The sequence below is a fragment of the Vigna umbellata genome, chromosome 1 (assembly GCF_029865625.1).
Source record: "Vigna umbellata cultivar VRB3 chromosome 1, Vumbellata_1.0, whole genome shotgun sequence".
Lineage (NCBI taxonomy): Eukaryota > Viridiplantae > Streptophyta > Magnoliopsida > Fabales > Fabaceae > Vigna > Vigna umbellata.
Genome location: NC_142165.1, coordinates 19,244,354 through 19,256,716, shown reverse-complemented (window position 1 = coordinate 19,256,716; position 12,363 = coordinate 19,244,354). Strand labels below are relative to the sequence as shown.

Below are 12,363 nucleotides of genomic sequence, written 5' to 3'. Positions count from 1 at the left end.
TTTTAGATTATTTTGCGAAGTTTGTGATGATTCAGTTGAAGGCAAAATTGTAAACCACAGTATGTCACCTATTTTTCTACTATTTTATCACACCAATAAGAAGGCAATTCTATTTGTATATTATCAAATCAAAACAATATCCATTGTCATCTCTACCAGTGCTTCTACAGTACTTATACTCAAGTCACTGCCTCTTATATTCAAATCATTCAGTAAAACGTTTAAAACTACATTTCATTAGAAAAAAAAAAGATTGCCAACAATAATCTTTTTATATTTACTAAAAAGAAACATACACAACAAAATAATGAGTGGATATGTGTATAGTTCAATCATCGAGATCTTATTAGTTTTTGCATCATGCAACAGAGTCTGGACTTTAGAGCCCGAAGTATACATGTTAATCAGAACTTTTAAATAGCTATACTGTTGTGACAAGTGGGCAACAAAAAAGTTAGAAAGGAACACAAAAAAAGAAATCAAGCTCCATACTTGGGAGCTTTCCAAAGCTTAAAGGCTATCTCATGCAAGAACCTATCTGCCGGTATTGTAAGGTTTCCACCCCGCTGCATGGCAAGAAAAGAGAGAAATAGTGAAGCAAACATTATTGAGTAACATGAATTACATGGTAGCTTAAACGAGTGACAAGCCTACGAAAATTGCATAATGGATAGAACTCAAACCATGATACTTCACAAAAAGTGTATTCCATAATGGTTAGAACTCAAACCATGATACTTCACAAAAAGTGTAAACACTTGCCGAATAAAAAAAAATTATGGTATACTAGAGGGAACACTCAAGTAAACACGAAAGTTTTAAAGATTGAAGTCTGTTAGGTTGTGTAGATAGGACAGGACATCTTTAAGATCAAGAAATAGATCACGAACAGGCAGAGCAAAAATAGAAACATTAATAGGGAAAAATCATTCCTCAATTGTGAATAAAACATGAAGAAAAATCTTTAAGCACACCTCCATAAAGTCTTCAAAAGAAAATCTCTCTGCATTATCCTTGCGAGTCACAGCATATTGCCATTGGGCAATTAACATGGGAGAAAATGACCTGTATCATTTCATATGAGATAATAATCAAACCAATCCAAAGAGAAAGCAAATATTCCTAATCTTCAATTACTATAACTTAGGTAGTATTTGGTTGACATGTGCATATCATAAGATGAGTTCTATTTATGTTTAGCATATTTTGAAAATATAAAAGAACACAGTAAAGGTAAAAAATTTATCCATTTTGGTTCCACCTAAAAGCATAGAACCAAGGAAAAATGAAATATCTATTTCATTCTGTCCATGTGCTAAATGTTGCTTTAATTACCTTACATCCTTTCGAGGAATCCCTCCTTTCATACCGTAACTTTGTAGAGGATAAAGCACGGAAAGATGAGAGTTCTTCTCATCAACCCTCTTTGAAACAGGAAACTTAGAATCGTCACCCTCCAAGACACTGCCATAGCTCATGACAGCGGACAAATGCAGACGTGAACCGATGTCAGATCCGGGCTGTGCTTGACTCATTATCCCTCCAACCAAAGCATCCAAATACCCCACATCAGCAGCAACCACTTCCTGTTCACCAGCTCCAACGTGAAAGAAAACAAGATCATAATGGTCATTGTCCAGCACCTTCCCTTCTTCAAGGCCAAGCAACTTGAGCAGCTCAAGGGCCACAACCTCAGCAGAACGACCTCCCAGTAACTCGTTCAGTTGGAGCACACTAAATCCAAGTTTGGCACTAAAAGACTTCAAGCTTGAATTGTTGGTCAAAATAGCAGCTTTCATTCCCATAAACCTGTATTTGGAAAAAGAAACCATTTATTTGATCTATTTAAAACAATCATTTGATTCTTAGAGATGACACATTTAAGAATCAGTCCCTCTGAAAAAACTGAAGTTTTAGTACCTGTAATACAAGTCCCTTATTTAGTATAAATGGTTCCTTGTTGTTCTTATGTTTCTTACGTCTTAGACCCTTAAAAACTAAATTTTTAGTCCTTAACTTCTAAGGACAAAATTCTAACCTTTTTTTTATATTTAAATGAGTGTCACCTATAGATCAAGACCCTGTTTGGATATCTTCTCAGTAAACACTTGCAAAAGAAGAAAATAAAAAAGGTAAAATAAGCTGAGTTTCTCATATAAGCTAAAACCATCTCATTAACTTCATCTTTTATAGAAACTATCTCATTTAACTTTTTTTCAAAAACTCATTTTAACTTGCTCACGAACTAATTCTAACTTACCGGAAAAACTTAATTCAAATACCTTGTTATTTTCTTCTTTTAAAAATCCATACATGACCCAAGCAATTATAAATACTATAGGGAAGTTTATCCACAGAACAAAAATGGATTAATTTAACATTTACAAACAAAAAATTGAAAATAGAAAACAAATAAAGAAAATACCTGTCAGACAAGGTTTGTTTTGGTGGATCCTCATGGCTATCACCATCACTGATTTCCCCCTTCTAAAAAGGAATGAAAGAATATCACAACGATGAAAGAGAAAACCAAAACTTGAGCAAATGGGTCTCACCATATTAGAATAAGTATGACATGCATCCAGCAGCACTGCAAATTCTCTAACTGCCCTCTCATCCCCGCTTTCTGAAAACTACATATCCAAGTGAATTTGAATGTGGCAGGAGCAAAAATGGGAGAAAAGAAATTGAAAAGTATGTTGGGCATATAACAAACACATGGAGGGTGTGGATTGAGAATAAGGGAACCTGATGGTGGAGAATTCGGGAGACTCAAGAAACCGCAGGAAGATACAGAAGCGAGAGAGTGAAGGTGGGAGTGCGATGAATCAACGAAACGAGCAAATCCATCGCCGAATAAGACCAGCGATCGACTTGGCTTGTCTGCCATCGTTTCTCCTGCTTCTCAGTTCTTCACAATTTTTGGAATCAGATGCACAGAGAGAATAAAGTGAAATGAGGAATGAGTATTGCAAGGAGTGTCTCTGTATTATTATATATTTAGTTTTTATTATAAAAAAATAAGGCATAAAACTTTTATACGAAAATATTCACTACATTTTTTATATAAGGAGTATTGTGCAAGGGGTGTCTCTATATTATTATATAAGGAGTGTCTCTAATTTTTTATTTATTTAATAATTTTATGGTAGTAAAATATTTTATATACTATGTTGTAGGACATATGTTATAAATAATATTTTCATCTTAAGCTAACGTTTTATGACAATGATTATAAATCGCAAGTTTGGGTACACTTTTGACCACCCTAAGAAAATTCTAAAATTATGAAAAACCACAACTAAGACAAGAATGAAGAAATGCTTAAACAAATCTTTCAAAATATACAAAACTCTAATGTCAAACTTGAAAAATGTCAATCTATTTGAGAGATTTTTTTTATTATTAAATTGATACAATGAAATGGTATCATGAGTACCATGTTATCATGGTAAAAAAACCGAAGAGAAAAGAAAAAAAAAAAAAGAGAAAGCCAAAAACTTTAATATTTGAAAAGAATTAAAAGCGTGCATGTATATACAATATCTAATTTTATGTGAACATAGAATAGGAAGAAAAAACATAAATGGGAAAAATGAGGGTGACAATTATAAAAGTTTTCAGCAGTACGTAGTCAGGTTGTATTGTCAAGCTGTGTCGGGTTGAGTTGTTGAGCTGTGTCAGGTTGTGCTGTCGAGCTTTGTTGAGTTGTGCATCTAGCTTTGCCTAGCTATTTGTTAGACTATGTTGATGATATGTGTTTATGAGCTTATCAGCCTCCTCAAGTTGGGCATATATATATATATATATATATATATATATATATATATATATATATATATATATATATATATATATATATATTATACATGCCCAGTTTGAAACGAAGACCGTGAAAAGTGGTATGGTGGAGAGGTTTTGTAAAGATGTTGGCAATTTGAAGGGTGGATGATATGAGAAGTAATTTAAGGAAGCCATTGATGACTTTATCACGTACAATGAGACCATCTATCTTATTATGCTTAATGCGTTCGTGGAATACCAAGCTTGAGGCTATTTGAAGGTTGATTGATTGTCACACTAGAGAAGAGCAAGAGTTTGAAGATAAACTAAAAAATCTTGATGAAGAAAGACCAGTCATTGAAGCTCGTAGGTGGTGGTTGTGAGGGCTCGATATTTAGCCTTAGATGAACTTTGAGAAATAATTTGTTGCTTCTTTGATCTCTTGGAGATAAGAGAGTCACAAAAAAACACTTGTAATAGATTTGCGAGTGTCGGGGCATGTTGCCCAGTCAAAATCATTGAAAGTTTTAAACTGAAGAATTGATTTACTATGAAAGAAAATGTCAGAGCCAGAACAACTATTTAGATAAGTAAAATTTGGTGTGCTGCTTGTTGATGAAAGGTGGTTGGATTTGAGATGAACTGGCTAAGATAGTGAACGATGAAGATGATGTCAGGACAAATAGTAGTGAGATAAATTAATTTCTCGATGAGTCGATGATATGGAATGGAGGCAGTATCATCAAAAGGTTGGTTAGTTGAAGACAATGATGGTTTTAGAACCATAAGAGTATTAATAAGAGCACTATCGAGCATGTCAGTGTCATGAAGCAAGTCTAGAACATACTTTCCTTGACTTAGGTGTATACCATTTAAGTTTCAAGCAACTTTGAGGTCGAGGAAGTACGTTAAGTCGCCAAGATTCTTTATGTGAAAGGCGAAATATAGAAGAGTAATGATGCATTGAAGTTCCTTAATATTGTTGCTCGTAACAATGATATTATCAACATAGATGAGAAAGGTGGTAATTAGATGACCATCATGTTTTAGGAAAAGAGAATGATCAATAGAAGAACATTTATAATTATGAGAAAGAAAAAAGGTGTAGTTTGGTGTACAATTGAAGTCCTGCTTGTTTAAGGTCGTAGAAAGATCACTAACTTGAAAATTTGGTTAGGTGAAGTAGCACGCATGCCAGGAGGAAGTTTCATGTATATGTCATTGGCAAGATTGCCATGCAAGAAGGCGTTATTTACATCTAGTTGCTTAAGGAACCAATTTTGAGAGGTAATAAGAGCTAAAAGTAAACACATAGTGGTGAGTTTAGTAACTTAGGCAAAGGTGTTATGAAGTTGATTCCTACAAGTTGGTTGTAGCCTTTGGCTACGTGCCTTGCTTTGTATCGGTCAAGTGAACCATCAACTGATAACTTTATAGATCCAACGACATCCTAGAACAACCTTGTTGTCTAAAAGAGTTGTTAAAATCCAAGTTTTGCTGGCATGTAAAGCATTAAGCTTGGCTTTCAAAGTAGCAACCTATTTAGGGTGTATAAATGCTTCAATATAGGTTTGTGGTTCCATGATAGAAGAAATATTCATGATAGTATGTTTGAAGGGATCAAAAGATTATCATATGATATATAATTTGTTATTGGCTATCGAGAAATAACATTTGTGTGAAAATCATGAAGGTGTGTAGGTGTTTTAAATTGTCTAGTAGATCAACAAAAGGATTTGAATTGTTATCACTATAAATGTCAATAGGTGGGTTAATTGACGAATTATTAAAGGTAAGTTGTTCATGAGGACAAATAGTAGTAGTATTAGATGTGTCATGCAAAGGAGGGTTATCAGTGATGTTAGAAGGGTGAAAAATGTCATCATAATTATGGTTATAATGAGTTGGTACAGGAAGAGATAAGAGATAGAGAGTTATTGGTATCATGTTTTTATTTATATTGGAAATTATGTTCATGGAAAACTATTTTACAAGAAACGTAAATTTTACATGTTGTGAGGTTAAGAATTCAACACCATTATCAGTATGTATGATTTTGATATTGGAATCAAATTGATTTTCAACATTGTTAATAATGAGATGTTTCTTAACTAAGGCTTTGTTAGGAACAGGGATCATCCAAGTAAAATGAATGAAATCATCAATTATACTTGAGATATATTTTGAACCATTCAAAGAAGGAACACAAGGTCTCATATGTCTATATGAAGCAATTCAAGAGGTTGTTTAGAATTAAATGTACTGAAATAATATGGTAGTTTTTTTTTGTTTTGCACGATGGTAAGCATCACAAACATCAACGTGATGAGTTGTAATGTACGAGTATTTAGATTGCAAAATGTGTAATCTAGTGCTAGAGGGATGTCCTAGGTCAAAATGCCATAGGTTATTAATTTACAAGAATTATTGTTGCAAGTATTGACAAATATAATAAAACATGCAAAACAATATGTATAAGTCGCCTTGAGGTTTAATCAAATCAATCCTCTCTTTGGTTTGAACATCTTGTATCAATAGGTGCAAATTTTATGTGAGGAAGAAGGTGTGTTGTTGCTTTTCAAATATTTGTTTTCTTGGTTAGAAAACTCATCCTTTTTAATGCATGTATTTTCAGAGTGACCAACATGAGTAAATAATAGTCAAGATGTGTCCTGCCATGAGTTGGAAGAACTATTATGCTAAATAATAGTCAAGATGTGTCCTGCCATGAGTTGACGTTCTTGTTGAAGAATAAGAGAAAAAAAATCTTTGAAATAGGTGGATATGCTTTAGAAGAAGAACATGAGACTTAATATTTGAGAATTGATAATTCAATCCTTTTAACAATTGTATAACTCTATCTTCACATTTGCATTGTGTGACAATTGAGGAAGTATTACATGTACATTTTTTGCATACACACGTAGGATCTAGGCAAAAATTGTTCATCTCATCTTATAAAACCTGTAAACGAGTGAAGTAATATGTAACCAAGAGATCTCCTTAAGAAAGAGTGGTAGTCGCCATCTGAAGGTCTAAAATTCTTGCAAGATCTCTCTATGAAAATTTGTTCTTGAGGTCGTTCCATATATTGAGAGTTTGGTCCATCCATACAATGCTTTCACATATCAAAGGTGAGACAGAATGAATCAGCAAATCACCATGTTATTGCAGCAATACCAAGCAGGAAAAAGAACATGTGTTTTGTCATGTTGGGGGGTCATGTCAAGAATGAATTCAACCTTATTCTTTGCTGAGAGTGCGATGACTATGGAACAACTCCAATAGTGGTAGTTACTTGTATCAAGAACATGAGAAACAAGAGAAATAGTTGGGTTTTCATTGGGATGTAAATGTAGGTAACTTGGTGCAATAGCTTTAGTTACTTATGTTTGTTCCATAGCCATGATATTAAGACAAATAAAGAAAAAGAACAACGATCAAGAAAAAGAAGACAAGAAGAAAAGAAACAAATAGAGCAAGCGTAACAAAGCTCTTCTATAAGAACTCTAAGTTCATCATGAAGTATCAGGCTACCATGGTAAAACGAAAGGTGAAGAAGGAAAAAAGAAACAAAGGGAGAAGAAAGCAAAAAACTTGAATATTATTGAAAAAAACTAAAAGGGTATATTGTATATAGTATCTAATTCTATGTAAACTTATATAGAACAAGAAGAAAATATAGAAAACAAGGATAACGACTATAAAAGCTCTGAGTGATATGTAATCAAATTGTGTTGTCAAGTTTTGCCGAGTTGTATACTAAACTTTGTCAAGCTATACTGTTAAGCTGTACCGAGTTATATTTCTGAACTTATCATGATATGTCAATCTCAATGTAAAATGAAGTCTAACACTAAAATAATTATTACAAGAAAATTTCTAAAATCTTTCATCACACTTTTAAATAATTATAATATCTATTGTATCTTTTAAAAATCATATTATAATGTGAACACATTACTTCACTAACTTATTCCCTATACATTATAATACAAAAACCACTTTCTAATACATAACTAATACATATAATTATCCACATACAGTTTCTATTGTAGAATTTATTTCTAATTAACATTTATTAACATTGATGCCAAGATAACAAAAGCATGGCCTTTAAATTTCTGCCTCCTTTATTTGAAAAGAAAACTTGGAAACACAATGGTGATATCCCTGACAAATAACAAAGTGACATAGTTAGTTACACTTTCAAAAAACATCCAAAGAATTAGGTGAGAGTAATCACAAAAAAAAGAAGGATCACAATGTTTTATAAATCATACTTCAAGTAAGGAAGTGTCATGTTCATCAAGAGGGATGGATTTTCACTCACAAAAGCTTTCCAATCTTCTTTACTGATTTTACCATCACTGTCCTTATCCACATCAGCAATTGTCTGAAAAAAAGAGAGTTGTGAATGTCCTATAATGAGCATGTTTCATATTGAAGCTACCTTTTCATGTTTGGTTAGAAAGTAATAACCTTGTCCACAATAGCATCAAGAAGATCATCAGGAAGATTCACGTCTGATTCAATCAAAATGGCTACAACCATTTGCTTCACCTAAAAACCAAGGAAACCATATAACCAAATAACCAATCAATACGTAGTTTCTTGATTATATTTCATGTAGTTTTCAGTTATAGTTATAATAATAGTAGTATATGTTAATCTCACCTTGTATTTGTTAAAGACCTCCTATAAGATGTTACAATAGTTATTTCTAACCATAAATAATTAATAAAGTATATGGTTTTGGATTACACTCGTTTATAATAATTACCATTATAATATTTTTGAAAGTAATTAAGAGAGGTTAATATAGTTTATAAAGGGGTGATGTCAAAATAATAAAAGAATTTTTTTAAGTCTCCAAAATGGGTTTCAACCGACAAGATTTAAATCGTGTTAAGTAGTAAAAATTTCAAAAATTTTTAAATATGGGTCAAATTGAATCTTGATTTACTTAATTTGTAGGTTAAATAGTAAAAGGAGACAATGTGACCTCTTTTGTGAAATTAACATTAACGTTGTTAGGAGGTAATCATGTATGAGTCCAAATTCTTTGTTCTCTTTTTAACTCCTTCTCTAGTGACACAATCTCACTAAAATCATCTCCTTTAGATCTAAGATCGACTATTTTATATCTAATATCTTTATTTTTGTCCACTACATCGTTGAAGATAGACACATGAATCTAATTATGGCTTTTGAATTTATTCCCAAATTTTGTTAAGGATGAAAATGAAGAAAATGGGACCACATTGTCTATATTTAAATAATATAAGAACTCAATTGAGTCCAAAAAAGAATATAGGAACAAAATTATTAACTAAATTTTTTATTAGACTGAAACATGATCGCCTTTCAATTTGTGTTAACCCAATTTAACGGAAAGGATCACATTGAGTTGATTTAACACATAATGAGACTTGAAAAAAAAACAAATATTGAGACCAAAATGAATCAAAGCCCACAATATAGAAACCAAAATAGTAGTTAAACTTTTAATTTTTTTTATTTACAAATTAGGTAGGTTGACACTTTAATTTTTCAACCATTATCTTTATAATAATGTTTGGTAAAATACGTGAAGACTTCTATTGTACTGATATAATAAAATAAATCAAGTTAATACGCTATGATTATATTATGATAAATATATAAGATAAATTAAATGAACAATTTCAAGTGAGTCAATTCATAACATATGATGGGTTAAATTGGATTACAAAATTTCTAACTCACTAAAAAAATAAAACTGAATTCAACCTATAGTAGACCAATTCCTATAAATTAAAATGACTCACTTTAACACCCTTAAAAAAATATGTGAATAATATAAAAAAAAGACAGAAATATAATCTACTCTTAATAAAAACAAATTTATCAAGGAAAATTATGTAGAAAATTATTTTTTTGTTCTAATTAAAGATCACCATATTAATTAAGGAAATGCATGAACAATAAAACTTATACCACAAAAGTACACTTACTTCCTCTCTTCCGATAAATCCAGTTTGGTTGAGGTCATAGAGCTTAAATGCAACTACAAGAAGTCATGAAGGGACAAAGATTAGATGTGAAGAAAAATTTAATTTCATTTAATGAAAAAAATCTCTTCAGTTTGAACATACAATCAATCTTTTCACCTATGGGGGCATATGGATGGAAAACACTGAGAGCAAGGACAAATTCGTCAAACTCAATTACACCATTTCTTTTTTGGTCAAAAACATCAAAAACCTGAAAAATGAATTTTTATTCAAAATTATGTAATGTAATATTTCAGATTACATAATTTAAGATTTTAAATTGTACAATTTCATGGTTACAATAACTGGATTATGTTAATATTTTATTTTAGTATTAAGCATGAGGTTTCGATAGTAATGTAAGTATTCTCTTATGTTTATTTTTGTTAAGAATTTAAGTATAAGATTAAACATATTTTTGTTAACACAGATATTGCTTACTCGATCAAAGAAAAAATATTTTCCATTTGGTGTCTGAAACAATGCCAATTGAAGCTCCTCCTACAATAGAAAAATCATACTAAGATCAATATTATTGCATCATTGACCAAAATGAAATCCTCAACATAAATGTTTGGTAGATGATAGTTTATGCAATATCCTCCCTCCTATTTAATGATTTTTTGTAAGAAATAAATTTATTATAATTTTGGTTCCCATTGGGGAGGGGTACAATTACAATAATCTAAGGTTTTTCACATTATTATATTTTAGAATTTTATTATTTATCTTAAAAATCATTGGAAAAATACATTGATAAATTTTCCTCCATTCCATCTACAAAGTAATACCAAAAACACAAGAAGTCCATGCAAAATTGATGTTAAAAATAAATGAAATACAGTGTATCTCAAATAGAAACATTATTGAAAAAGAAGCAAAATATTAGAAAGAAGAAGCAAGAAAATAGAAAATGAAAGTTACCTTGTGAATAAAACCATCATCGATTAGGGTGCTGCTTAACCTTTTAAACAACACATGCAATGCCTCCACTTCCTTAATTGTGACTGCATTATCAACATTATTACGACAAGTATTTTATTTAATTATTTCTTCAAAAATTAGCATATCTAAATTGATTTTAAATTAAAAAATTTAAAGTTATTTCACCTTTTTTTTCTGTTGGAAAACCTATCATAATGCATGTAGTAAATAAACACTAATTATATAGTTTAAAGTTATGTATCACAATTAAAAAGAAAAATTAGGGATGAAATGGTGATTGAAACTTTGAGGGAAACCTTCACACAAATATATGTACCAATACAGTGGAATTTAAATAGAGAAATTAGTTTGAGAGAGTAACCTAAAGCAATTCAATGTATGAGTGTACTAATCATTTAGCTAATTGATTAATTATCAGGTGAAAATATTATTTTTAAAATAAAAACGTTTACTATTTTCGATGAACGATCTATTTAGATAAACTTTTAGTAAAGCCATACAAATAAAGGTTAATTATTTACATCTTGTTGAAGCAGCAAGGGTTGCGAAATCCTCAGCAGTGTAGGGACAACGTTTGTTCTCCTGCACAACGCTGTTTGAGCAATAACCCAAACAACCTGCGACAGCCACCATCAATGGCGTCAACGCTGCACACACACGTTCCCCTATTGTCCTTGAATCTGACAAACCCTATTCCAAGTTACAACCACCATGAAAATGGTGACTCATATACAAAATGAAAACGAATGAAATAATGTATTTAGAACAAGATTTTTCAGACAACTTAAAGAGAAAATACATTAAGATATATCATTAACGATTCCAAAACATGGACCAACCTTGGTGATTAGATGAAAAACTTACATGGGAATCCGAGGTCATGATGTGTTTTGTTGTTGGTGTGTCTATGGCTGGACTAGAAATGGAACTCATGGTGATGAGAAGGGCATGAATGATTCTCAGTTTTAAGCATTCTTTCTGAGTTTTTTGGATCACTCTGGTGTGGCTCTCTCATGATTATCTTCTCTTGGAGGTGATAGATATTGCGCTGTGGCCCCAACACAAAATGTTTCAAACAAGTTTCGCATGATGAGCCTCTCTGACATAACATCATCAATGTTTTGTTTTTATTCGTGATTAGGAATTCAACACACCAAAATATATCTGCAACCATTTATAACCAATCACTGAGTTACATTCACGTTGAAAGTCACACGTCGTGGATTATTAGATATAAAATCAATTTATCTTATGTGATTAAGTTAGGTTTAAAGTTTTGCTTCTTAATAATTCAACCTATTTTTAAATGATTTTAAGCGGTGTTTTTCTTCCTCATCTGGAACTTTTAATCTAATGATTCTATCAACACATCATGTAGGTGGGCTGTTGGTATTTAAGTTTGACTGCACTTCTAACATTTGATAGATACAAGAAAGTTAAATATTTTATCAAAATTTATAAACTATTTTAAGATTTTGGGTTCGGTTTTTATTGTTATTGTGTTTTCTGATTAATTATTTCTATAAAAAAAACTCATTGAAAATATTAGAAGTGTGATGATTAGTTTTGATCAATTTATATAAATACATATAAATGATAG

The 12,363-nt window shown here is 31.3% G+C and overlaps 2 protein-coding genes across 4 annotated transcripts; both read right to left on the bottom strand.

Moving 5' to 3' along the window:
• Positions 1-324: 324 nt before the first annotated feature.
• LOC124828992 (rhomboid family protein) lies at positions 325-2,981 on the bottom strand. 2 transcript variants are annotated; one of them, XM_047302399.2, is made up of 6 exons: positions 2,749-2,981; positions 2,556-2,626; positions 2,426-2,487; positions 1,336-1,809; positions 975-1,065; positions 325-566 (listed from the first exon to the last, which is right to left on the bottom strand). In XM_047302399.2, exons 1-6 carry the CDS (start codon positions 2,888-2,890, stop codon positions 480-482), a joined length of 927 nt encoding a protein of 308 aa, XP_047158355.1. In that variant the 5' UTR covers positions 2,891-2,981; the 3' UTR covers positions 325-479. The 2 variants fall into 2 exon arrangements, with proteins under 2 accessions (XP_047158355.1, XP_047158356.1); XM_047302400.2 differs by having other exon boundaries at positions 2,426-2,484.
• Positions 2,982-7,727: 4,746 nt separating this feature from the next.
• Positions 7,728-11,892, bottom strand: LOC124828998 (calcineurin B-like protein 7). 2 transcript variants are annotated; one of them, XM_047302408.2, is made up of 9 exons: positions 11,628-11,892; positions 11,285-11,453; positions 10,743-10,825; positions 10,260-10,319; positions 9,921-10,029; positions 9,780-9,832; positions 8,266-8,346; positions 8,117-8,179; positions 7,728-7,956 (listed from the first exon to the last, which is right to left on the bottom strand). In XM_047302408.2, exons 1-9 carry the CDS (start codon positions 11,694-11,696, stop codon positions 7,900-7,902), a joined length of 744 nt encoding a protein of 247 aa, XP_047158364.1. In that variant the 5' UTR covers positions 11,697-11,892; the 3' UTR covers positions 7,728-7,899. The 2 variants fall into 2 exon arrangements, with proteins under 2 accessions (XP_047158364.1, XP_047158363.1); XM_047302407.2 differs by having other exon boundaries at positions 8,067-8,179; positions 11,628-11,883.
• Between the last annotated feature and the right edge of the window lie 471 nt (positions 11,893-12,363).